Genomic DNA, 27,400 nt, shown 5'->3' with positions numbered 1-27,400 from the left:
ATAATAATAATCCAACAGTATGATATAATGTAACACTGACAGAGACAGTTTGTATAGGGAACTCTTTTACTTTTATACTTTATGTACAGATTTCCAATAATAGTTCTGTAGTTCTATTTAAGTAAAACTTTATAACTTTGTAGTTGAGTATTTTTGCAGTATTACACAGGTATTTTTTTTAAACTTAAGTAAACATCTGTCCCATCATTCAAACTTCACCTTCAGGAATTATTAAGCTGGGTCAAAAATTGTAGGCTCCTGCTCAAACCTATGGTGTGATGCTGGCACCAGCACACGAGGCAGCAGCAGGCAGGATGATAAAAGAACAACTAAATCATTTAAAGAGAGCAGTGATTTGTGATTGCCTCCAGTGTGGATAAGACAGGGCTATGATAGTTTAAGACTTGCTGAATGATGGCGTGAACCAGGAGGGAGTTGCCTTTTAAATAAAGGATGGTGGTAAATTATATGAGAGGACTGAAGCCAAAAGGCATGGCTCACACGTAATAATGAAATAAGAGGGAGAGAACAGAGGAGGAAGTAGTCTTTCAGGCTGATCTTTCATTAAGCTACAATGAAAGCTGACAATCTTCTCTTTTACTTATTACCACCATCACATACAGTTGTTATCCAGTGGTATCAAATATGATGAAAACAATATTTATTATTGTCTGTGTGTGAGCCAAGATGATGTATTAACCCTTACAGAGCTGACCAACTTGATGTGAAATGCCATCCTAAATACGTCTTTAAAGAGGAACTCTTGACAGTTGTATTAAACTTTGTAACCTCTAATGCTGTCATCACGTTTTAATGGCTTGTGTGTACTCCTTTGGGCTGTGTGACTGCAGCATCGATGAAGGTCTGCTAACAAATTGTCTAATCCAATCCGAGAGCCAGAACATCGACATCTTCTGACAACATCATCAAAAAGAGGAGACCAGTAAAACCAACAAAGCAGTAAAAATATTGGCCAGAAAATGGGCGTTATTAACAAGCACACACAGAGAAGACGACACACAGAATGATGAATGTAAGTGGTTTGGATGGCTGTGACCAGGGTAGCCAACAGTCTGCTAGTTTGGATCTTTTTTCCCTGATCTGTGTCAAAACCAACAAGTCTCACAAGCTCTTCTAGCCACATTCATCACTCCCACCGCCCTTCAGCAGCCTGTGTGACAAGGGTGGAAGCAGAAGAGTGCATGCTACATGGGCCTTTCATTGTAAACCACAGGAGATGTGAAGTATTTGTTAGTACCTTCTAAAAACATGGTTAATGTTTGGTTAAATTTAGGCAAAAAAAAACCCTATACTGTTAAGATTTGAGAAAAACAAAGTTAGACCAACCATCCATCTTGACCTCCTTATTGCTTGTTGTTGTGTTGCTTGTTGTTGCAAATGGAAAGTTGCCATTTCAAGCATTAAAAAAAGACCAGTGCTGTTGCTTTTCTGGTGAGGACATTCACTTACTTTGCAATCCATGGAAAACATGATGACAGGGATTTCAGTATCATCAGAAAAAAGTGAAGTTAAAATGGGACATTGTCTACCCTTGGAGGCAAATTTGAGGTGCCATATATTTGCATCTCCCAACTCCCAGACAAGGACATCTGTTTTCTCTTGGGAGAATCCAGTCTTAACTCCACTCTCCATTGCAAAAGTGACGGCACCATGTCGGGTAGAGCTCTGCTTTTTAATGGCAAAGAGAAGAACTCATCTGATGGACAGATGTTAGACCCTAACACACCCACTGATAAAGTATTGTTCCTAATCTCAACCCACTCCCACCTGCACTGCAGGTGAGATGTGTGCCTTTGTCCTCAACAACAACAACAACAACCATAATCACTCTGTCTTGTGTGGCCGTGTGTCATTCACTGTGCTTCACATTTTCTGCACCTAATTTATCATAAACAAGACAAGACTCTACCAGGTTGTTTCGCAACATTTACTCTTAAAAATAAATGGACGTTTGAAGACAAAGCTGTGAGAGGTATTTTAATCAATTCTATCTGGCATGTTTGAATCTCAACTTTCAGACTTGCTCAATGGTTCATTCCACTTAAAACCTCACAAAAATATAAACTGTTTCTTTGTCACATGCTCATACAACCTTGGCAGTGAAATGTCAGGTGGCATTCCCTTAAGGCTGTGCTGAAAAGGCTAATGGGCAGTAAATAATAACATTCAGAGTAAGCCTAAAGATAATAATTATAATGGCTATTTTCAAATTATCAATGTACTGTACAATGACAAAGGAAGTCTGCTTGAATATATAACAACAGGATATGCAAATACTAATCAAGCATTCAGCAACACATATGTTCTGATGCACTATATGAAGATATTTCTATTGTGAAAAGTAGGTCTAAAGTCCCCATGCACTGGTCCTTCACTAAGTGTGTCAGTATATACTGTAACTATGTTAATTGCTCTTGCCACAGTATAATATATTTAAAGTAATTCACTGTGAATAGAGTAAGTTCTCTCAAACAAAGATAAGTTGCATGTTGAATTAACTTTGTTGCCTGAGATGGCACAATACTGACTTGAAATAAAGTCTTTGGGGATAATTTTCCTTCAGAAACACCTACAGTATCTACCAAGACTGAACTTTGAGGAGTTCTTGTCATTATCTCAAAGCACTAAAATAATTGTCCTTGAGGAAATTAATTACCTTTGTGCACTGTTGCATTGTTGCACTGTGCGTGGAAAGTGATTTAGAGTTAATGAAAGCTGAAGCACTGTCATCTCTTCCACTGTCCCTCATTTTTCAGGCTAATAAAGTAAGCTGAATTGGGTGGGTCACTGCAAGTTACTGCAAACATAACATGTTTGTGCACATGAGAATTTAACATATTTAACATATTCCTTCTGTCATCTCTTTTCTTACCAAAACAGAGAAAAACAATGACAAAGGAACCATGAAGATAATTCTGCCACAGTAATCCTGTAAAACAGAAGTTTAAAAAAAATCATCCCAGTTGTGCACAGGTTTTGCCTTATATTTGAAAAACAAGCAGGATGAAAATTAGTAATGTGAGGAGATTAATCGGTGACGGCTAAATGCATTACACTTCAAAGATTAAGATAAGATTATGAAAGATGTGACAATTCATACTGTTATCAGAGGTAACTGTCAAGGCAATTAAAATTGTCTACCATTATTATGTCCCAAAAGCTTTTGTTGAACTCTGAGATTCGGCGTCAGTCAGCATATAAACAGTCTGAAGAAAGTTAAAGCCAGTTTGATGCAGTCAGTCAGTAGGGGGATGTTTCCTGGCTGATAAGCCTCAGTCCTTCCAAACTGCTGCATAACTGAACCAGCTTGTATTAACACAATAAAGAATGCACCCTCACATAATCACACATCCATTACTGAAACAATCAAGCCCATCAGGATACTTCAGATACAAGAAAGAGGTGAAAAGAATAGGTTGCTATTTTTAACAGCACTCTAAATTGTCCAACCAAACTGAACTGCATCAAGACATTTTACCCAACTTGAGAGAAAACAGGCTTATAGACACTGTCCTTTTTCCTTCTCAACATACTGAGTGACTGCACTGCACCCATACCCACTGCAGTTTGATCCTCTTACTTGTTATGAATAGGGCTCCATCAGCCTCAGGCTCAAGAATGGAGGGGTGAAATCCTCCACTTTCAGTGGCTGTTATGTCTAGCATCTGAGGGGAAATGAAGGTGAGGCATAGCCAAGCTGGCTGCAGGCGAGGGACGACTGCCAGGCATAAACTAATTAGCGTGGATGGTGTTGAATGGGGGAACATTAGTGGAGTTGAGGTTAGTAAGAGCTACAGTACCAAGTTAGTAGCTGGTGGGGTATGAGCTTTTATAACAAGTCATGTTTAGCAGAAAATAGGGCAACTGTTTGCAGGAGCATGCTTTCCACTGTAAATGGGCGGGATATGCATCTACAGTTTTCAAAACGCCACCTTTGTCCTCCCACACTTTTATAGTCTCAATTTGATGCACTCACTAAAATCGCTCCAAACAGACTTCTCTGTCCAGCCCCATATCCAGGTAAGAGAAGAGACAAAATGTTGATATTCTCATCTGGGCTGACTTCACTTACCAAGCTGTCACAGTAATAAGCTTTCTGGGCAGGAGCAAGTGACTGGCCCTGGGTTACGCCTCACGGGCAACATAGAGGTTACCCTCTTATTACCGGAGGCTGTCATAGCCATATCATTGATGTATTTAGAGAGTTGGAATTAGCATCAACAGTGACACTTGTTCCCTCAGTTTTCCCCAGTGGCAAACCATAGTATTCCAACAAAAAAGTCCCTTGTGACCCACACAAGGTATTCTCTCCATCATCCACCTTGGGAAGCACAAATGTTGACAGGCATCTAGATCTGCAAACAAGGTCAATTATCATCCTCTGTATATTACTTTTCTTTAACCATGTTGGTTTAATATTTATAAAACTTTCCTACACTAACGTCATGTGCAGTGTAAATCTGTTTTATTCACAATAAATATCATCATCAAGCTGCAAGAAATTGCACATAAACTAAAGATAAGGCAGTAAAACACTGTTCTATTTGCAGTAAATATGCAAATACAACATCATTTATCATTAGGTCTCTAAAGGAGTCATGATTTTAAGCAGGGTTAGTGCATTAATAATGCAGCATTTCACATAACACTCTTTTTAAGGAAAACTTCCATTATTATGAAAAGTGCAATGACGAATTTCATCATAATTTCATCAATATTATTTGCTAGATTGTTTTAAATGTGCACCAATCACTAATACAGAAATAGCATCCTTTAATGGCATTCTTTTTTGCTTTGTCCCCCTGCCCCCCACCCCCCCAAACCTACAACCTTGTGTTTACAACATCACTGCCCTGAGGAAGTCATGAAATTAAGTGCAGAAAATGAAACAGAAGCCCATTTTGTGAGTGAGAGTGGACAGCATAATCCCATGTATGAACATTTAATTAAAATGTCCTTTCAGTGTCTCTCAGTCTGTTGCCTAGCTGCGAGGGCCGAGCTTCTTTTGAGTCGCACCTCTGATGTTGTGTATTACTGATTAATTAACAGACTGACAATAAGACATAAAACATAATCTCTTGGAGAATTGATAAAGAATGACATGATTTGCATTTTAGCATATGTTAATGTTTTACAGAAAAAAACTGAATTCCTATATTTTGTTCAATTGGGAACATTGTGTTCTATTATTTATTTTAAATTTCATAATTTAATTTCAATTAACATGCTTTCTGATGCGTGAAATGTATTCTTCTATAATTTATCTTAGAGTCCAGGTTTTATCTCAAAACTGATCTTGATCGACCTTTTCACAAGACCGTGCTGCATTTTTACCCATATTCAAGCCACAGTGCTGGCACAAAGTTTGATGCGATGAAAGAATCCAAAAGGCCAAATCATGTTTAAGTGGCATTTTGATGACATTTCTTTGGCCTGTTTAACCTTTGGTGAGCTTCATTTTTCTTGTGCATTACATCTTATCCATGCAGACCAATTTCTCATTCCCTACACCACCAAACACTATTTTTATGACTTCTCACCAGGCTCTTCACAGAATCCCCCAGATAACTGCACCAGGAATCACAAATGCATCAATACAGCTGTAAGGCAGAGAGAGGCAAAATGTGAATTTGCTTGAACTGCTGATTTAGGGACGAAAATATAAACCATGAGAGCGGACCATTTGGAAATTTTATGCATGTTAGTATCACACACAAAGAAAGTTTCCCTGTTTATACAAGGATGCAGGCTGTAAACATGATGTAAGCCTGCTAACACCATGGAGGAAAGAGAGGGATAAGCACTTTGGCAAAGAGCACTGGTTTGGCTCAGACCAAGAGTTGTTAGCCTGCTCTCTAAGGTTCATTGCTGTCTGTTATGGACATTTAAGTATGAATTATTTTTTGCTTTGGGGTGAGGGGAAATGTTTTTAAAAGCCCCTAAAAGAAAAATGTGGTTGACAGAGAGATAGGTTTTATGAGCTTGATGTGTGGATGCGTGTACGAGATCGCCTGAGAACAGCTCTTGTTTATCAATTTTGAGAAGTTGAGTCATTGTCACCAGCCAAGTGCAAAGTGCTGAATTCAAGAGATAATGTAAGCAACAACTGCAAAGGCCTTAAGTGTACAAAGTGAAAGTAGTTTTCACTTGTGGCACAGCTCTTGGGATGACAAGGTCATTCTGTCAGTCAGTTGGTCCACCAACTCTGTTCCAGAGTGAAATATCTCATCAAACTTTGAATGGGCTGCTATGGAATTCAAGCCATTCGAGGAGCTCAGGGGATGAGTCTGGATAAGTCTGGTGAGCTCCTGACTTTTCAGAGAGCATCCACATGACATGTATCAGTACAAAACTTTGTACAGATATTTGCAGTGTCCAGACAATGTTTCCTGGTTTTGAGCAAACTGTCTCAACAACTATTGGTAATTGTTGCACACATTGATGTCCCCCTCAGGATGAATTGTAATAACTTATATATAGCACCCTTACAGCTATTCCTACATAGTCAATGTTAGCATTACCAGCTGATTACTTCCCAGCCTGGAAGAAATGTTCCGAGTTCGGCAGTAAACTTCATTCCTTTACTCGTCAAGAGCTGTCTCCAGTGGTGGAAGGCAATGCCAACGTTAATTCTTGTTTTGCTTGTATTTCTTTTAATTTTCATAGACTGCAGTTAGCATGCGATCCAGTTAGCCCTGTCCCATCTTATCTCATAATAACACTTGAGGCACTGTAACATCGGCCTGCCCTCAGCCCAACAGAAGGGGACAAAGAAGTAGCACTGCCCAGAGGATGTATTCTACCGTTCTGTCAGCAGCTGTTTATGCTAATGGTCGTAATGTAGCAACAGCGAAGAACTTACATATAGCACCTTAAACTTTTAATTAAGCTCCATCATCAGATAAACATTTGAATTTGGCTAATATTACCAAATACCTGCAAAACTAATGACATTCCCATCAGCCACAGCTGCACTTTGTGTAAGCAAATGTTAACAAGCTAACATATTCAACTAAGACAGTGGAAAGAATAGATGTTATGCCTGATAAAGATTGCCATTGTTAGCACCTCAGTATGCCGACATTAGTATTTAGTTCAAAGCATCATTGTACAGCTTCACAGAGCTGTTATAAGAGTGGCTGTAGACTTGTTGTCTTGTTGTTGTCGTCTTGTTCTTGTAGAATCAAGATTAAAATGACCTAAAAACACTGTCGATTTTTATTGTTGTTATTTAAAAATGTGAAACTCTTTGACTCAGATACTCTGATACACTTTTCACATACTTTCACTGCCTACACGTGCTGTAAAACTTACAACTCAGCACGAGACACCACTCAAAACATGAAACTTTTCCCATTATCATCTGCCTCAGTGATTGCCTGCTCCGACAGGGGACTCTGTCTCCCTTCGTGAGCCTTTTCTTGGCTCAAGCAAATGCTACAAACCATTCACAGCAGCTAGTTGGCTTGTTTTCGTAGTTAATGAGGCTTAAAGAGTTTTAGGAATGAGAAAAGTAGAGCACATTCTCACACCTCACTTTTACAGTGAGAAATGGACACAATTCTGCTCCTGCACAAGGACGTACTTTGCTTCAGATTTAATGAGACACTGTGCATATTTGGGTATTGAAATAAATGCTGTGAGGCAGAAACATGAAGCCAAGAGAAATTTAAGATCTACATTTAATATTGATAAAGGGTGTTTCCCCACCTCAGTGCATGCTGAGATGCCAGTCTGCAGAACGCTCAACAGGATACAATGAACTGAGATGGTTAGAAAAGTTCTCTTTCCTTATACAGCCATTAGTATTTATTTGTTGGAAGTATTAGCCATAGTGTACACAACATGTACTCTAGCCCAAAAGAAGGCAGCAGAGATAATAACACCTATAACATACAGTATAATGGAACCCAGTACAACAGCCTAAAATGAACACTTTTTTTTGGCACTATGCATTGCTGAATACTTGTATTAAAATTGTGTCAAATTCATGCTGACTCAATTCAGTGTCTATTGTCATTGAACTGCATTTTATAGTCAGGTGTTCTTGCTATTATCTTGTTCACGATGGACAAAACAGCAACCATAACAGTAAACAGTGACCTCAGTAACCTATCACAGCAGGCTACTCTCTCCAGACTATTATTCCACCCTTCACTCCACCCTGTTTCTTCTTTTCCTACTCGGTCAACGGTCGACAGATTCTCTTCTCCATTTCCCAGCACAGGCTGAAACCTGCAAGAACCAGGGATCATACCAAACCACTGCTTGTTGCTCTAACGTTACCTTTCTTTGTTCATTGTGCACTGTTGATGTTTGAAGAATGCCCTCTTCATTGTGGTTACTCTAAACGCCTTTGTTGTACTAAAGTAACAAAAAACGGGGGGATTGAAGACAACACAGGGTTACTGTATGACAAAGCTCAGATACTGGGAGGTGCAAAAGACAGGATCCAGAGAAAGTTGGTTAAACCCTATAACAGAGCAGTTTAAACCACCATTTGGTGTGTGCGTGCCTGAAAGTCCAAGCCCAAGCTTAGAAAGGAGCCAGAAAAAGATTCATATTTTGAGGCTGACTGATTGACACACCTACAATGTCATATGTTCATGATCTTACTTTGTTTCTCTGCTGAATACTTAGCTGAATGTTGTCCAAGAGCTGAGAACAAGTTGTCAGCACCAAGAGACATAAAACTGGTTGTTAATTTGCAAGAAGGGGACTGAAATCTAATTATTGTTATTTCAGCGAGAAATATACTCATGAAGTGGCCACGTCACTAAATGCAGTAAATATGAATATTGTAAATCTGTGTTTAAATAGCATGTGTGAATAAATATTACTTTTGTTTTTGTAGCTTGATCCAATCTGTTCATTGTATAATCTTAGAGATGCAAATGTCTTAAAGATAAAACAATGTAAATTCTCATAAGAACCATTGAAATAAAACTCTTCCAGGTACCAGCACAGCAAAGCTCTGCCAGTGCTCTCCACCCAGCAACCAGAGAATGACTATCAATGTTTGAAGAGAAGTCTTACTGGCTTGTTAGACTTCAGTTTCTGTTAGCATTACAAGCAATGCTATTATTACAAACTGTAATACAGCAAATACCCATTGGCTTCATCTAGTGGAGAAAACCTTTAATTAATTCAGCCAAAACTGATTATTGTCCAGTAATTATATAAAATTGCATGATGATCTGATTACACTGATGGTAATGTTTTTGCAAATTGAATATTAAAAATATGCAGAAGAACTGATTGTGAAATAATATTGTGAAGTAAGACATCTCTGAATCTGCCCATTCAATTACAGTATTTTACTTTGATGATAATACATCTCTAAGCTCTTATATTTGATCATAATTTAGTTGACTGTGTCCAGCTTACTCACAAGCATAAAGACATAAACATCAATTATTAATAATACTCACAACAACACATGACAGCGCTCTTAAGCCATGACACAAAGTGTTGGCATCACAGTCCTCCAGCCGTTGTAACTGCATTGGTTGTGAACCTCACTAATTGTCGGTAAAGATGGAAATTGAATTCAACTAGTCTTACACAAGGAACAAACGTCTGTATAATTCCTTGATTGACTGATTCCTCAATGTTACATGTGCGCATAAGTAATTTCTGCACTCACAAAATGACTTCAACAACTGCCTCACTCATACAACATATGGCCTTTGCAATGTGATGTAACGCCACTGCTTGTTTTCCCTGGACTCCACCAATTTGGAAACTATGTTTCCAGGTAGCAGTGCATGAGTGAAAAAAGTTGTATTAAGTCTTTTCTTGCTCCAGAAGGAGCTGTCACTGGAGTCAGCATGGGTTGGGTCTGAAAGCTAAAAGAGTTAAAATGAAAAAATGGAGGTATGGAATTAGAAAGAAGTGAGTTTACTGGAAGCCCACTACTCATCTCTGCTTGAGGCTGCAATAGCCTCTACTAAATTTCCGACTGAACTGTCGGTGGTCGGGTTGCATTGCGGCTAATGTAGGCACAGGTTTTGAAAAGGAGGAAGGAGGCCTGGACAGTTCTGCTGGATTGATTTTGATCCTTTAAAAAAAACAACAACAACAAAAAAAACCTGTCCATTGTGAGTCTGACAATATTAATGGTAATATTGCACAATGGAAAATCTGTGGAGTACTCTTTAAAGCTCAATAAGCCAAATACTATGTTTCATAAAAATGTAATAATTTCTTCTTTAGTTACCAGAGGCAGTCTTTAGTTTAGATGAGTCATGGCACTTTCACTATAAAATAGTGCAGGAAACCATGGTGTGTCTAAAACAATATTTTTGCTTTTACAATATATTGCAGTATTACTGTTCCTAAAGACAAATACATCAATATAATTACTACAATATAATCATTCAATTCTGCACTGTAATACGTCACCAGCAGTGTTGCCAAAGGCAAAATGTACTGGCCCTGCCATCCAGTGACACTACACCATTATCTTAGGAAAGCAGTGATGTAATTAATACTGAGTGGTATAACGTGAAGTAGTTACCAACTTAACCACTTTCAGAGTTGGCTCCATACCAAAACTCAGAGGCAAAGCTACAATTCCTCTTCTCTGCTCAGTTAATTATATTGACAAAAGCCACCTTTGCTGAGGACATCTCTGTCTCTTCTAAGATCTGACACAGTTCAGTGTGGAGAGACACTGGAGAGGTCAATTAGCAAGGCTCAGAAAATCAAAGTGATTTCTTCCCGTGGATGAAATTCACACCTGTTGAATAGCAAGGAGCAAATTGGCTGTACACACCATTTCATTACTGTGACCCTGTGGATAAGCAGCTTTGTCTCAATGTGACTGAGATGGTGAGTGCCTCTCCCCATGAAAGCTTCCATGCCGAGCTTTGTCAGACTAATCCATTCTGCAGAGTGTTTCCTGTGTCTGAGTTAGGATACTAGGGTTCTCAGAAGGAAAAAAAGAGTTTATTGTTATTTTTTTTTTTTGTACTTGCACTTTCTAAATGATGATTAGCTTTTGCCTGGGCACAAGGAGGACTACAGCCACGGTTGGACACCTGACAGATGTGGTCACTCATTCACTCATTCAGAGACATTCGATGGTGGACGTCATGTGAGAATATTGCAGCTGCAGCCTGCCGTCTGCAGTCTGTCCATTTTCATGTGTGATATGGCTGATGACAACTCTTTCTGACAACTTCCTTTTATAATTTAAAAAGCTGGTCAAGAATATTTTGCTGTGTATTTTATAGTGCTGTACAGTCATTCAGCCAGAACCTGACTCTAACTTTATAAAAAAAATATTTTAAAAAAGGTTCATAGCACTGAACAAAATAATCTTGTCTCACCAATTTTAAGGGTATTTATTAAAGTCATATGTTTTTTTTAATTAAAAAAAGCTTACTGTATTTCATTGTAATTTCATTTCTCACCTGTACCACTGCTTGTCATACTCAATCAACAGAAAATATTGTATGTCCTTGGAAAATTACTTGAACTATACCTACATTATATTTTAACACACAGCATAGGTATTTTCCATTTTTTTTTAACAATAACTGCCTTGTTGTATAATAACTACCCTCTAATCATGTCTGATTACCACATCACAATTCACCCTACATTCTACATTTTAAGAATGAACACTTACACATTTGCTCTGCCACCCACATTCAGTCATGAGTAAGTAGCAATGTTTCCACAAATGAATTGTAAATTTTTCACCCGCTGTAGTTGCACAACACAGGACAAACCAACCACAGTGTTCATCTGGGATATGCATGTATTTCAAAACTTGGATGCACCGAGGCTGTGCAGCTCTGCATCTATAACGTCACACATATATATTATGCCCTACAATGGCACACAATCAAATCACTTTCCTCCTATAGATAGTGTAGGCTACTACATATAGAGAGAGATTCCCCGGCCAATCTCATAATCTGGTTTTAAAATTCACAAGGAACAACTATCCAGAATAAACAGCAAAATTCATGACCAATTTAATAGGCTGATGATACACCAGCAGAATAGATAAACACTGCAGCAAGTATTTCAAGCAGAGAAAAAAAAGGGGTTTAATCAGCAATGCAAGAACAATCACTGCCTTTCCTTTTAGCACTCCTGATGTCAAATCTCTCCTGCTGCAATTTATACGTAAGGCCTGACATGCCAATTACTCACTGTCACATCTCAAGTGAATGCTAAACTAAAAATTATGCCAACCTCACGGTCACCACATTCAGTCAATTTCAGATGATGCATGGAAATCAAAAGGGGATGGAACAGTGGGGATCTGTGAGGGAGGCATATCAGCACCTTTGCAGGAGGGGGGTAACATTTTTCATCTGTCTCAAGAGGCGGCTCGATCTCAGCTGTAGCCTGAGCAAACTCAATATCCTGAGGATAGAATTTTTTGTAAGTGAGTTTTCACAGTGTATGTGTTTCAATACCTGACACAAAGTTTAAATTTAATAAATATATTGAAAAGAAGAATCTCATTGCACCAGAGCAGTAGATTTTCTCTCTTCATTTTTGCTACAGAGGCTTGTGGAAAGGTATGCCTCTTATAGCCTTCTCCTTGAAGCTCACCAGTGGGACAGAGTTAACAGTGTCCAGGCCATACAGAGCCATCCATCCTGAAGTACAAAAGTGACACCGGGCTGCAGCCTGTGCCAGATGATGGAGGCTGCCACCAACTCTCTGCTAAAGCACTGCTGGACAGACCCCATTCCCTCAGTCCTCGGAGAATTGCAGTCTTCCTGACATTCACTTTGGATAACACAGGGACACCAAAACAGAGGTTATTTATTTATGAACACTTCCAGGAACTGTGCGTCCACATGGTTTTAGATTTCATTAGAAATGGACATGCAACTGTCACAGAGGTTTCAGCTTCATCACTCGACTGTAGGGGTTAAATCAATGCATGCCCTGTCCTCACCAGTGTCCTGCCCTATGTGTAATTTTATGTCATCTCCTGTGTAATGAAGGTCTTGTACGATCAGATGGTTACCAAGTTCCTGTGGTGTCCTTTGTGTCCCGAACATTTGTTTCATGTCCTGTACTAGGAGGTGTACAGTTCAGGGTCATGTTGTCAGAGTCATGGTTTCTTACATTTTTTCTACATATTTTTTCCTTATATGAATCAGGGGTCTAAGGACAATGGATTTGGTTTCCTGTTTAAGTAAAACCCCTTGATGAAAATTAGTGATTTCTTTATATTGAGCTTCACAAATAAAGCTGACTTGACTTAATTTAGCATTTATGTTTTCATTTAATCAAAGCTGTAATTGAATCTGTATTTGACAGGGGAAGGGGATCTTGTGACACAAAAGCAATATGCAGCTTGCCCGTGATAACAGTATCATGGTAAATCTGAACCTGTATGACAGTGTATTTTATGTAACATATTGCAAGACAATCACCAGTGATGCATACTGTGTAAATCTGTCTAAATTTTGGGGGGATTTTTTTCCTTTTCCAAACTGAGGGTCTAAGAATACTCATTGTCACATGCTACATAGTTTGTTTTTCCCTTTGAGGCAAGTTTGTCATTTTGGGCTAAATAAATAACACTGATTTGACTTGACCAAACATGTCACAGAGAAAGATTCCTCATTATTTTGATGATGCCCTGGCATTTCATCTAGGAACACCAGTCAGTGCAAAATGTGCAACTGAACACAAGACACCAAAAGCACATGGGCAGGAACTCCATAAACAACTCAATGAAATTGTCATGAAAGTGGACTGAGGTTCCCCAGAGGATAAACCCTTTTGATTTTAATGACCTCTTGGCTTTCCCATCATCACAATTCTCATCACATTTCTTAGCTCTGGTACTGTATTAATCAAACAAAACTAATAACCACTCAGCGTAGCAAGATTAGGTTTACACTTCTAGTAATGTTAGAGTTAAGAGTTCTATTATGTAAAGTGATTCTCTACATTGTCATTTAGTACTAGCCAGGCCCACACAGCACCTAATAATCCTCACAAATAACTGCCTGTAATTTATTTAGCAAGTTTACCTGCGCCAAATCAGTGTCCAGCAGTAAACTTTCAACCAGTGTGTTAATGTATAAACGGGGCCGAAACTCATCAGAATCTTGCACTGTGTATCAAGGCGAACCTCCTTATTTAATTTATTCATACTATAAATTAATAATGTTGGCTATTATATTATGCACAAAGGATAATGGGAATTACAAATCAGTCCACAAACTCAAGTCCTCCATCTGCAACAGTGGAACTTGTGCATGGCATAATTAAATGTCTGAAAGCTATCACTCAAGTTTGCAGAAGCAAAACAGACAGATAATTTGTTACACTGAGGATATTAAGGATCATCTATCAAAATTTTAAGCGAGCAAATAGTTTACTTTCTTAAAAGGATTATAATGCTTGTTATATGGAAACTGGTTATTATAATTCTAGTTCATAACTTCAGAGTCAAACTGGGGCGAGTATAGTATTAATGAGGACCTTTGAGATCCTGTTTTGATGTAACCATTTGATGTCAGCTGTGAATTGTGGGCATTTTTCAAAATTTTACTTGGTAAGTACTTCAGTGAATGTCAAGCATGAATAATAAATGTAAAGACACTGACTTTGTGATGTTTGGGTAAGTTAGTAGATTACCAGAGGTTTTATATATCCATGAACATGAACAGAACTGGCTTTGGATGGTTTTTAATTCAATATTTTTAAGTAAAAACTATTTACAATGTTGTTTTTATTCCCTGTCACTCAGTTGAAACTATATAGGTTGAATTTGACAAATCTCAGGAAGAAAATCTGTCTTGCTGTTCACATATATGGTATATTATGAAGCCTCTTTCCCTCCAATAGCAGTCCGATAGTACTTAGGCGTCGACATCGTATTCTCTCTCTTTGAAGCAAAGTGAGGGGTTTTTCTTTAGGAGGGACAAACAAAGAGATGCCATGAAGAAGAAATGGAGCAATGTGTCTCAATCTTTGGTAACCAAACCTCTACACTTAGAGTACAGTGGTAAATAAGCAAAACATATTTTCCTGGTCAGTCTAACACAAAATCAAACAATCTTTTGATGCTATTGGTAAAATAACTTGTTTGAAGGCTCTGGAAATTGTAATATGCATTTACATGCAACTGGTTGTTAGGGCTGTCTAAACAACATGTACTGCAAAGAACTTCCTCATATTAGGCAATTGTTTGTTTCCCATTTGAAACTAGTGACAATGTGATTGATTTTATTATCATAGCCATGACAATGAAGGTCATGTTTGCCTGTGGTCATATCAGAGGGTACAGACAAACAACCAGTCGTCATTCTGGTTGGAGGACTTGTTGCAGTTTAGGAATGCATTTAGCTTTGAGGCATTTTGAACATACGGTTTTATCCTATGAACAGATCTACAATTATATCTTTTCATCTCTTCCACAGGCTCAATTTAAGGTATTTCCAGACCTCATAATTGGAAGCTTTTCTCCGTTATTTGACTATGATGCATACCAATTTACATTAATCCCTATTAGCCTCACCCAATGCAATCCAATCAGCAGTGCTCACAAAACTGAAGCTGCAAGGGTGGGCTGATTAGATATGAAAGATCAAAAGTATTTGCTGATTCACCAACCATATAAAATACAAAAAAGGCAGGCTACAATTATACCAGTTTTGGCTTTATGAGAAGAAAAGGTGTTTAAATTGAAGGAAAATTACTGTCCATTAGTCCATCAGACGATACTGTTGAGATAATAAGTTACAACATGTTGGTTCACAGATCCTCATCTCTCCCTCTGTTGTTTCTAATGGGGTCGATGTTGAAGTGCACTGTTGACTGTGACTCATCACTCTCTGATTTCGCATCAAAGCTTTGTTTTTTCCTCTTTCTGTTTAAAAGAGGCCACCGTATCATGCACAGGACCAATGTGTTGTCTGTGAAGAGTAAAATGTTTTAGGTCCCATTTACTGCTCTTTCATGCATGAAATAATGTGCCTGGTGCTTATTCCTTAAATTCTTGACTTAGAATTCTGTGGTGCACAAAGAACTGTAATCCACTAAACAATTAATGTAGAAACTATGAAGACATAATTTAATAATGAGCCCTGAAAAAAACATGTCAAGTTATTTTACTTGTCAGAAGAAATACAGATTCTTTTATTTTTCTTTAATACCTAAAAAGACAAAATTTCATACTTCTGAGAAACTTCACCTTGAAATAAAATGTTATAGATAAAGAATGAATCTGTGGAATGCTATAACTCTGTGTGTGTGTGTGTGTGTGTGTGTGTGTGTGTTTGCCGGCTCACACGGTCCACCAGGAGCCTGTGAATTTGCAGAGACCACAGATTAGAGAGAATGGGGTGTTGTGTTCGAGTCAGTCTTGGTTTAAGTCGGGTGTGAATAAGGGATTGTTGAAGTGAATGAGGGGCGCTGCAGCTCTCAATGTTGGGCAGAGAAGCTCTACTGAGGCAGGATCAAAGAACTCAGTCAACCAAAGGCTGCTGCTCAACCCAGACTTTAGTCAACCAACCACATACACTAATCTCTTGCTAGGGTCTCGTGAGAGGAAAGAAACGCATCAACCAAACTGAATCTAACGAGCATCTACCATTTAACAAGATCGAATGACAAACAGAAAGGGTAATACCGGAGATCCTCTCCAATTCTTCTATTAACCTCTTAAACTCCCACAGAGTAGTATTCCAACTAAATGTACAGCTGAACTGCACTTATGTTTAAAATGCTGAACAAGACATTTCAAATCAATGCACTGGTGCAGCCATAAAACACGGGCATGTTTTATTACTTCACTCAATGTCAGCTGAAATACTGTATCTTCAAGCAAAGCATAGGAACAAAATAATATCAGTGTCATGAAGTGAGGAACCTTTTTCTGTACCTTAAAACTTTTTAAGGGGAAATTTAAGCTGAAAGTTTTATCTGGGTTAGGTTAGTGTTTTGGTTCATTCAAACCAATTCATTTGTGAAGGTTCTTGAACGGGGCCATTTGGAATTTAGTTGCTTAACAAAAAATTCTAATAATGCATATTTATAACACATTCACCAATTTACAAGTTGTTGTTGTGTATGTGTATTACAAATATATGCACTAAGCTCAACATGCAAAATGTCTTGACAGTGCTGACCTTTGAGGGAATGGGATATCAGAGACTACAGCATTAGCTTTGTTCCATCATCCACCTTTATGCAGCCCTGCGCTGCCAGACAATAAACTGCTCTACTAAATAGTTACGAGACAGGAGTCAATAATACCAGTACATCTCTGGAATAAACTGTCTTAATTCAGTGTCCAGTTAATGATCAACCTAGCAGGCTAGTTACCTTGAAGAACTGTTGTGAATGATGAGTGTTAATATGTTGTTGGTTGGTTAGTGTATTAACCATTAGTTGCACACTTTGCTGACTAGCCCTGTGAGTAGTCCTTGGACTAGCATCAACTATGTTGTTGAGTTTTTTTGATCCACTTTGTTTGACCAGGCCTTTCAAATGTTTTCTTTTCCCCTGATCACAGCTGACTATGAATAAATGTGGCAGCACCACAAATGAATCAGGAAATCCCTTTTCTGCATCATAAAATCACTTTGTGTTTCGTATCAATGTTTCCTAGTGAGAAAACCATTTCGATTTTTGAGGGTAACTGATTTAAGGTTCTAACTTACACACCAGTGAGTGATTTTTTTTTTTCAGTAAATTATGTTTAAAATGTCCATTCCAATAAAACTGTGACATTTTAAATACATGATACAGGACCAGAAATCAAAGAGATTTAGAAAATAAATAAACAAAGAGACAGCTTCTGTGGCAACAAACCACTCTGTATAGCAGTTTAAATCTCAAATCACTTGACTGAGCATGAGGCACCTTTTATCATGGTTCATCCACTGCAATTAATCTTTAACAGATGTGATGCAACTCTCTCCCCTCCTCTGCCTCTTTCACACATTGAATCTCGCCGTCTTTATCTCCATCTCTCCAGCTTTCACTCTCACATGCATAATATTGTAAATATTTATTTAATTTCTTGTTCTTACTTCACTTTACCTTAGGGCACCTACTGGGCTACTGGAGGACACTAATGCTTTCAGACTAATCAAAGAAAAACTGTTGGGAGTGTACCATCCTGAGCCAAAGAAATGCAGAGTTGCACTATTGCAAAGTTGGTTGTGGGTTTATTTCTCTATATTGTGCATCAATAGGACTAGAATATGACTGGACTTCAAGTCTCTCTGGGAAAATGTAAGGCATACTGAGAGATTGGTGGCAGGTGGGGGTGTGTTCCTCAGCCAGATGATTGGACATTCAGAATACCCAAACCTTAATTCTTGTGTGCAACAGTCATTTAGGGCTTCAGGATTGCTCAATAATGCATCAAAACCCACAGGCTTCCAGGGGAAGCAGTCAGTAATCAAAAACTAAGTTAAGGTTTTCATAATAGGACCCTATAAATAACTGGGGACAGAAATGAGGGCATATAAAATTGATGAGGGATGATTCAAACCCCATGAGGTGGAGGGAACTTAACGCAAGGAGAAGGAATGTGATGTTGAGTGTGAGTGTATGTAGAGGATGGAAAGGCATAAGTGATTTGTGTCACCAGTGTTCCTATATAACCGTTGTCTGTGAAATGGTGCTATTAATGTATAACTACACTCCAGCATCTAAAGTACTTTACTGTACATTTCAAACAATCTGGCAATGCTCGCACAACCCATGGCTATCAATTAAAAGTTTTACAGAAAAAAGGGCTGAACCTTTGTTATCGGTTCTTTCTACTCCCATGAGTTACATCTGATTCTCAGAACTTGGTGTTTCTTGTACATCTGAAGGTCATTATTATTTCATGGAATCAATACCATGATCTCAGATACACAAATTACATATATTTTCAAAAACTCTCCAAAATTGCGAATAAAGTGGTGAACTACACATTTCAACGGAAATCAGTCACTTAAAGGTAAATAATACCAGTCAAGAATTACTCTTACTACTCGTACAGGAGGTTCATTGCAGTAACCTTTAGGGATGTTCCAGAGCACAGAAACACTGAGTCCACTCGTGTTTGTACAGCGGTGTTAGAGAATGGACTTTTTCCATCACAAACAATCACTGGCAGAGTACATCTGCAGAGAGTACTTTAAGCAGAAACCGACTTGACCCGTTATCAAGTTTCTCTCTGAGCTAAAGTTAATTAGCGACAGATGATATGACCTGCCGCTGGTGATGTTTGTCACTTCACCGTCAGCGCGCACTTAAACTGTTAGTTTAGCAAATCTGTGTATTTTGCCAACCTCAGTGTCTGAACACAGAGTCAGCCGCACCACTGCACTCAGATAGTTTTTCACATTAACATAGTGCTACCGAAAAGAGAGCAGCACTGCAACACTAGCAGGGTGATGAGGACAAAATACACTGGAGTTCGGTAAAGAAAAGATCGAGATTTGATTGGCTTTATTTTTCGCAGCTACAATCCATTAAAATATGCCCAGATTGGATTTCTAGTGACCTTCCATCTGCAACAGCGAGAACAAGGAATGATCATGTTGATCTACATATCTCTAATTTCATACAGCGGGCAATAGAAAGATATTTAAAAAATGCTTCCTCTTCTCGTCATTCATGAAAGTGATAACTGCTGCTTGTGATTCAAATTGGTCATTTTCACAATTGTGTAAATGCATGTATTTGTACTGGGAAAGGATACATAGTAAATTATCAAGATTCAGCCTTTTAGACTATGTTTAAAAATCATGATGATATATTAATCCTGCCAATTAAAACAATAACACTGTAATTCCTACTCTACTATAATTCCAGCTCCTTGCCAACCTGACAGATGAATCATTTAACACCCAGCAGTGACAAATTAGAAAGAAACTGGCCAGGTGAAACATCTCGCTCTCATTCCAGCTATACCCTTTCTAATGCCAGTGCACTGTTTTCAGTTTACATCACACTTGGTATCACATAAAGAGAGAAAAAAAAGGATTTTAAACATTTTTTGCCAAGGACCACAGAAAACGTCCTTTTTCAAGATTTGTTAGTGTCTCTTTTTCTTACTGAAGGAACTGCGTTAGTCTCCGACCTGCACACTGACAGTACTCATGAAGAGCCACAGAGGCCTGAGTGAAAAGCGTATAGATTTTTCAGTACTGTAAATACTGTAGGGTCACGCCTGCAATTTATTGATAGTTTTTTTTTTTGGTTTGTTTGTTTTTTAAACAGCATGTACCACAATTTTGGTACTTACTGTCAAGGAAAACATTTTGTTGATCAAAACCAGATACTTTGATGATATTCACTGAAGCTGATATGAATCTGACAAGAACCCTTGTTAACATATAAAATAGAATTTTAAATTAGGCAACTGATTCATTATGTGGAGACAGCCATAGGCGATACACACCGACAGTATAAGTGGCATGAAGACACTGAGGCACCTTGATCTCATACTGTGCACCATGTGAGATCTCCTACAAGTGATGCAAAGCACTGACTTTAGTTTTACAGACTGTCAGATTTGCATTCAAGCATACAGAATACCAATAACATTTTTCCCCACAAAGCCACATTAGTGCTATCTTGTTCTGTTGGTATGTGACTAAATCCACAGAGGCTCCTTTAGGACAAGAAGCACAAAGCACCAATACACCCCCCAAGCATTGTCCACAAGTCAATCAGAAAAGCCATAGTGTGTTTGTTTGTGTGGAAGAGCAGTAATAATAGCTATTAAGACAGTCTTATGAAAGGATAAAGAAAACTACTGAATTGAAGAAAAAGAGGGGCAAAATTTCTGAAAAGAAAACTGCCAGAACAACCACTGCCCATATCTTACTAATAAGAGTCATAGTAATCATTAATCATGGCATCAATGGTCTGTGTTTACAAGTCTGACAGTGCTTGTCTAGAGCACATTCATTGGTGGTGGTGGTGTCTGGGGTACCAACTTACATGTCACACAATCTCTGCATGTCAGATAAATAAAAAAAACCCATAGCTTACCGTCAAACTTTTTATGCCTCGAGACAAATGTCGTCCTCATATTGTGGCTGCTCTCCTCGACCAAGTTCTCGAACTCCAGTTTGCTCTGCTGGTTGAGTTTGTCCTCCATCTCGGACGTGCAGCAGGTGTATCCCTGAGGACAGACACGCAGGTGCTCACCTGAGGGAGAAAGAGAAACAGAACGCTGTTTTTTTACACACATCACTGCCACAGGATTCAGTTTTTCAAAAGGCTGAGCTGAGTCTTTGATCAAAACTCTCCTGTGATTTTGGGACTCTTCATCACTGAAGCTATCAAAGAGGGACAGACCGTAACAAATGGAGAAGGATAATATTTGTCAGTAACCTGCTATCGTGTGAAACAGAGAGCAGCTTTGATACGGCAGTGCAAACACCCAATCCAGGATTGTCTTTATATCACAGTCCAAAGCACTGCAACAGCAGCAGCTGAGCTAATGCACATACATGTGTCAAATGAAAGGCAGTGCATCAGTTTATAGAAAGTCCTAACACTATGCCAAGTAGTAGACAGCAGTCAAAATTATCATTAAATCTGCATTAATTGATTTTTTTGATTGTTTCTTTTTTTCTTTTGCTAACCTGGGGCACAACAAGCTGTAAACAAACTATCACCTTATAAATGAATGTGTTAATGAAGAAATTATTATTTACACACACACCAGACACCAAGGAACATTAGCTTCCATTTGGAGTTGTGTTTCTCTCCACTTGATAAGTCTAAGTCCAATTTTCACTCTCCTTTAGTTCTGTTTTGGCCTCCACCAGCTCATAGGGGAAATATTTGGAAGCTTTAGCAGCTAAATGCTCGCTAACTGTGTCTGTCTGGTGTTTGGTGCTTAGCAGGCGGAGAACAGTGGGCTCCTATGAGCTTAAAATCACTGTGTTTGAAAAGACTTCAGATGACAGTGAAGACAAACAAAAACAGTAACACCGGAAAACCAAATACTACATACAACTGAAGGGAAGTACAGAGTTGTGTGAAAATTCTTTCTAGGTTCATAACTACAAGTGACCACTTTCATTTTACACTCTCATTTGACACACTGGCATTATCAAAAATATTGATAATGCAGCTTTAAGAGGGAATATTTAGATTTTAGAATAACATTACAGCTTATGTGCTCTAACACATAGTTGTGTGCTGAAAGATCTGAGTTGGAGATCTCAAAACCTCACAATATAACATCAACATTATCTGCATGGCCAGCTACCAGCAGGGGTAAGCTGGGAGTTACTTGTTATTTAGATAAATAGACCCTTTAAAGACTGGAAAATGTTAAGTGTGCCATCTTGATAATACTGTATGATGTTTTATAGAGCCTTCGTCTCTTGACTTCTTGTACATGATGTGGTGTTGAAGCCTCTATTCAGAAAATGTTCTATTTCTAGTGAATAAGTGTTTCCGTTTGGAGACAGGATTCGTCCAAGGTGAGTTGAATGTTTTAAAAATCCCTTTGAATATCTCTGAAATGTCTCTACAAGCTTACTGCTTGACGACAATTAAATCGATTGGACTTAGAAGAATCTGTATTATTCATAAATGGAAGTATTGAATATGGGGAAGGGTATTAAATAATTTGTCAAATTTGTGGAGTTCATTCTTTAGAAAGTGAGAAAAAGAGGAACAAGACTTCTTTGGCTATAAACCTGCTTTTGGTGGAAGGGGTACTCTCACATCTGTGGATTATTCTCTGTGTGTAAAGAGTGTAAGTGTGTAAAAGGGCACAAATTATATAAAGGAATGAGAGGAAAAGATTCTGAAGGCTGATGAAATGAAAAATTCAACTCCACAGCCATAATGCACAGGACTATCTGATGGAAACCAGGCTTAACCCATCATGCATTTAACACAATCTCACTATCTCAGGGCACGGTGATGGCAGCATCACCAGGCAGGTGTACGAGGACTGAGAGACATGTGAGATAAGAAAGGGAACACTGATTTGAGGCGGATACATAAAGATGCCAGAGACAAAACCTAGTGAAAGTGCTGCGGACCTTTGGTTGAGATGACTACATCCAAACACGCAGGATGCTTTTAGGACAAGAGTGAAAAAGTCCACAAGTGAGCGAGTTTTGCAACCTCACAGACAATACCTATGAACTTGACTGAGCTAGACTAAATCTGTAAGGATGACAGGTGAAAAAATGCTTAAATGTACCAAGTTTACACGAAAAGTATGAATGGTCTCAAATCAAATCAAATCACATGCCAAAGCTGCTTCGCCTATATACTGGTTTTGTTTTTTTATTCAATTATTCAACTTTGATCATCTTAGATTGATAGTAAAATAAAACATCTACCAATATATAATAATGTTTAATCATTGTCAGTGTTAATGTCATATTGTAAATACAACAAAGCAGCACATGCACACACTCAGCTACGTTTATTGCTGGCTTTCACGGGTGGGTTTCGGTGATTAACTCTCATATTACACAACATCTGAATCCACCAATAAAGGGACATTTAAAGCTTAGAAAAATAACCTGGTATATAACCAGATGCATCAGACACGGCACTGTCTACTGACTGCCAGAGATATAAGAAACTGAAAGTGAGTAAGCTTTTCAAATGAATCAGTCAGAAAACCCTGTTGCCAAAATATGCCCATTTACAAATATGACATGTTTTCCTTCTAGTGACGAGATTAAAAATATTCTCCATTACGCAGCCCATTTCTCGCTATTGCTGATAAAAAGCACTTCATTTGTGGAGTCGTATCTGTGAGCCGAGCATCAGGAGCTTATGAGAAGGACTTGAGGGCTTCATCATGGATTACTTGTCAGAGAGAAGATGAGATTCATAAACAAAAACAAACAAATAAACAAAAGACTGAGGCTGTGGTTGCTGTAGAAACATTGAAGGTACACTCCTCATAATGTGTACTTAATTGTTTGTGTTCTTGGGCAGCAACATCTGCAGAAACAGCAAAGAGGTTGCCCAAAGACGGCAGCAGTTGTGCAAATTCTTTGGGAAATAATTACCAGACTTCCACTCGTTATGGATATGTGCAAATATAGAGGTGCCACGTTTTTGCATACTCCCTGTATTATCTCTCCTCTACTGCTCTATGTCTGAAAGCATCAGACATCATTATCAGAGGACTGAAAAAAAAAAAAAGAAAGTCTGGCCGGCAGTCGCATGAAAGATTTGAGGTTTTTTTTTTTTTTTTTAGTTCTACCTATTAACATTTGAGAAAGGGAAAAGATGAAATGACTGTCGCGGCAGCAGTGGGGGATGCAGAATAGACTCAGATTGTGGGACTTTTTTTTTTTTTTTTGGATGGATCCTACTATACAGTGCAGGCACAGGCAGGCACACTGGTTGTCTGCATGCATATACAGTAAGCTATAGATGAAGGAGCCGTGCATGGATAATGAAACAAGGAGGATGCAGTATGTACGTGCTGGCACTCTCAAATGTGCTTAATCCTTAATCAGTCCTTAGAGAGGCACCAAGCTACAATAATGAGGTGCACCATCAACGGTTCAACACAAGCCCATTGTCTCCAGAGTAATGCAGGGAGCCTCCTGGCCACAGAGACCCAACTCTCTAAAACAACAAAATAAGCTGAAACGCAGAAGTCGATTTCTATTTGGTGATTCTTTAAGGCTCTTTTGTTTCTCTGCTAAAACGACAATGCTGTAATCTTTTAGCAATGCAACAGCATTCCTCAACTGTCACACATTATTTGTAGTGCATGGAAATGCAACACTGTGAGAAAACTTTTATTCCAAGCTGTGATCAGTTTAGCACATGGCTGCAGAGAAAACAATATTGTGCAGGATGCACAGTTTGAGGTAACCGTGCCATACTGATACAATTCCATCAGCTTATGTATCTAATCATTCAATCTCAGTTTTTCTTTACAGAAATGTCTCCTCTTTATTGAGTCATGTCACTAGTGTTTGTGTTGTATCCATTTTGCTTCAATTCACTGAAACACATTATAATTAAAATATCAATCACATAAACAGGAAGATGTTTACATTGATTATTAAGACTGACTTGGGATCAGTTCCTACTGGCATGCATCAGCTGGTTGGCAAATATCAGAAAGAAAACACCTCATTTCAGCCTTGCAGATCATGCTTCCCAAAATCTACAATTGTAGTATTAGTGAAACAATGCCCAAGCAAGACTTTGGCAAAAGGGTAAATGCTTTACTGTCATAATGATAGATAACTTAAGAAAAATGAAAATTTCCCACTGCATTAGGGAGCCTGCAACTCTGAGGTAAGTCAATTTCAATTTGAAGTTTCTGTTGATGCAATAAATTGACTTAACTTGTCAGAGCAGGTGGAATAACACTGCTGGCCACTAAAGGTTGGCAAAAAACTCCTATAAATAAATAAATAAATAAAAATCAATAAAAGGCTGAACTGTCCTTAAGTGTGAATGACAGCTAAAAGGAAACCCTGGAGCTTTTAGCTTTCAGCTTTCATAGGTTGTGCACCTCTCTATTCATCTTTCAGTCTTGTTTTTTTGCCCAAAAAGACATAATTTGACATATCCAGCTACTTTCACCATTTTGAAAACTGTGACACTGCTGTTACATAAACCAACATAAAATAGGAGTCTTTGAGCGGCAGGCAACTCTGTGAGCTGCATGTTTATGATTTTGTGACTTTGAGTTTGTCACAAGTTATTCCTTCTTTCCTTTTCTCACCTGTCTATTCTTCTGATTGCTTTTCATAATATAAATACCAAAATAAACAGATTATAAATAGCAGTAATGCCAAAATAATACAGGACAAACCTATTCTGCCATTTTTACACGAAACTTTCTTGCACGTTTTTCCCACTGCGTTTATACGTTGTGAGCTCCGTTTCAAAAGAACAAAACAAACATAAATGCCTACCTTAGTGAACTTAGGGACTAATCGTCCCCAAATCTAGATGGGATTTTGGCTCACTAGACCATATCTGTCCTGTTCTAGTTGGTTGCTTTGCACCCGAGATGGAATTTGAAACCAAGCTGTCAATACACTGCACGCTTGCGAGATCACAGTTGTGCTCAGACTCTGTCTGGCTGACTTCAGCTTGTAAGACTCAATACCAACAGTGCCACAAAAATGGAGATACAAGGGTGGACACAACAGAGAGCCACAGATGTCTGTTTAGGTAGAAAACACACGTCTGCTACTAGAAAAAAATACATTTAAGACCAGTTAAACAATTAAACTGTGAGTGAATTCATGACTGGTCAACAGCATTAAGAATTGAGATTTTTTAAAACAATAAAACTATTTCAATTAAATATGTTAAATATTTTTAACGAGCAACAGTTCAATAAGACCCAACTAAAACCTTTCTAAAAGCAGTATGACAAATGATTTTATATAATACAGGTCCATTTTTTATATAATACAGGTCAATTTTTCTGTGTACAGTAGACTGAGCACTTGTTCAAAAGAGTAGGATAATACATTTACACAAAAATGCTATCCCTCCTATTATGATAACTATAATAGAAGAACATTATGTTCATTTACAATTATTCAATTTGGAAGCAGTCAACTCCAAACTATCTATCTGAGCAAGCCTGTGTTAACTGATAAAGCCTTGCTGTTACTGTATGCTTACATAAACAGGAGACTCTGTAATGACTTTTTACAAAGCTGTTAGCAAGTGGAGCACTGAGGGAAAAAAAAATTAATGTTGTTTTTGTCACTTACATTACCGATGGCTGCAGGTGAGGAGGGGCGAGTGGGAAGTTGGGAACAGTCCCAGAGCATGTTCATGGCATCTGTTAAAATGGCTTGCCAAATCAGTGCTGCAACCAAGTCTTTCACCGCTGATGAAACTTTTGCACGTTTCTTTAAAAAAAAAAAAAGTGCATCTAGGCTTTTGAGTTATACCCATTTCAGTGATGTGTTCTGTCTGGCAGCCTATATTTCTGACAAAACAACAGATAAAAGGATGAAAGGGAGAGTGTAAAGTTTGATTTAACTGAGTGAGCAGCAAAGAAACACATACTGTATGTGAGCCTCGGGTGACAACACTGACAGAAGCGCTAATACACTAAAAAAGATACACGTGTCACAGGGTTTTTTCATACAGAGAGAAGCCAGCTTCCATTTAGACATAAGATGTTAGATCTTAAGCTTTGGGTCTGGCACATCCACCCACATTCATGATTCATTACACTCTTAACCTGATCATGAATTCATGGGTCGGCACACACTTAGACAGACAAGCATACACACATGCATAATACATTATTTACTCATAGATTTATCTATGACTTGTGAGCAAAGAGTTATGTAATTGCTGTTAAAATAAAATAAAAAAATAGCAGAGAAAGACCTTCACTCATTTGTTTGACCCAGTCCAGCTTGTTAATGCACCACTCTGT

At 38.3% G+C, this 27,400-nt stretch overlaps 1 protein-coding gene across 4 annotated transcripts in view; it reads right to left on the bottom strand.

The window, feature by feature from the left end:
• The window catches only part of LOC108887639 (glypican-6), a 125,936-nt gene that overhangs the window by 78,263 nt on the left and 20,273 nt on the right, over nucleotides 1–27,400 (bottom strand). For 3 of the 4 annotated variants that reach the window (XM_018683092.2, XM_018683093.2, XM_018683095.1), the window contains one exon: nucleotides 21,019–21,177. In XM_018683092.2, the coding sequence (XP_018538608.1) occupies nucleotides 21,019–21,177 (159 nt within the window). Of the gene's footprint in view, nucleotides 1–21,018; nucleotides 21,178–26,720; nucleotides 26,821–27,400 lie in introns of those variants that run through there. The other variant, XM_018683098.2, reaches the window with a different exon arrangement.

Source organism: Lates calcarifer, linkage group LG2 (assembly GCF_001640805.2).
Source record: "Lates calcarifer isolate ASB-BC8 linkage group LG2, TLL_Latcal_v3, whole genome shotgun sequence".
NCBI classification, from domain to species: Eukaryota; Metazoa; Chordata; class Actinopteri; family Centropomidae; genus Lates; species Lates calcarifer.
This window is presented reverse-complemented; position numbering and strand designations above follow the sequence as displayed.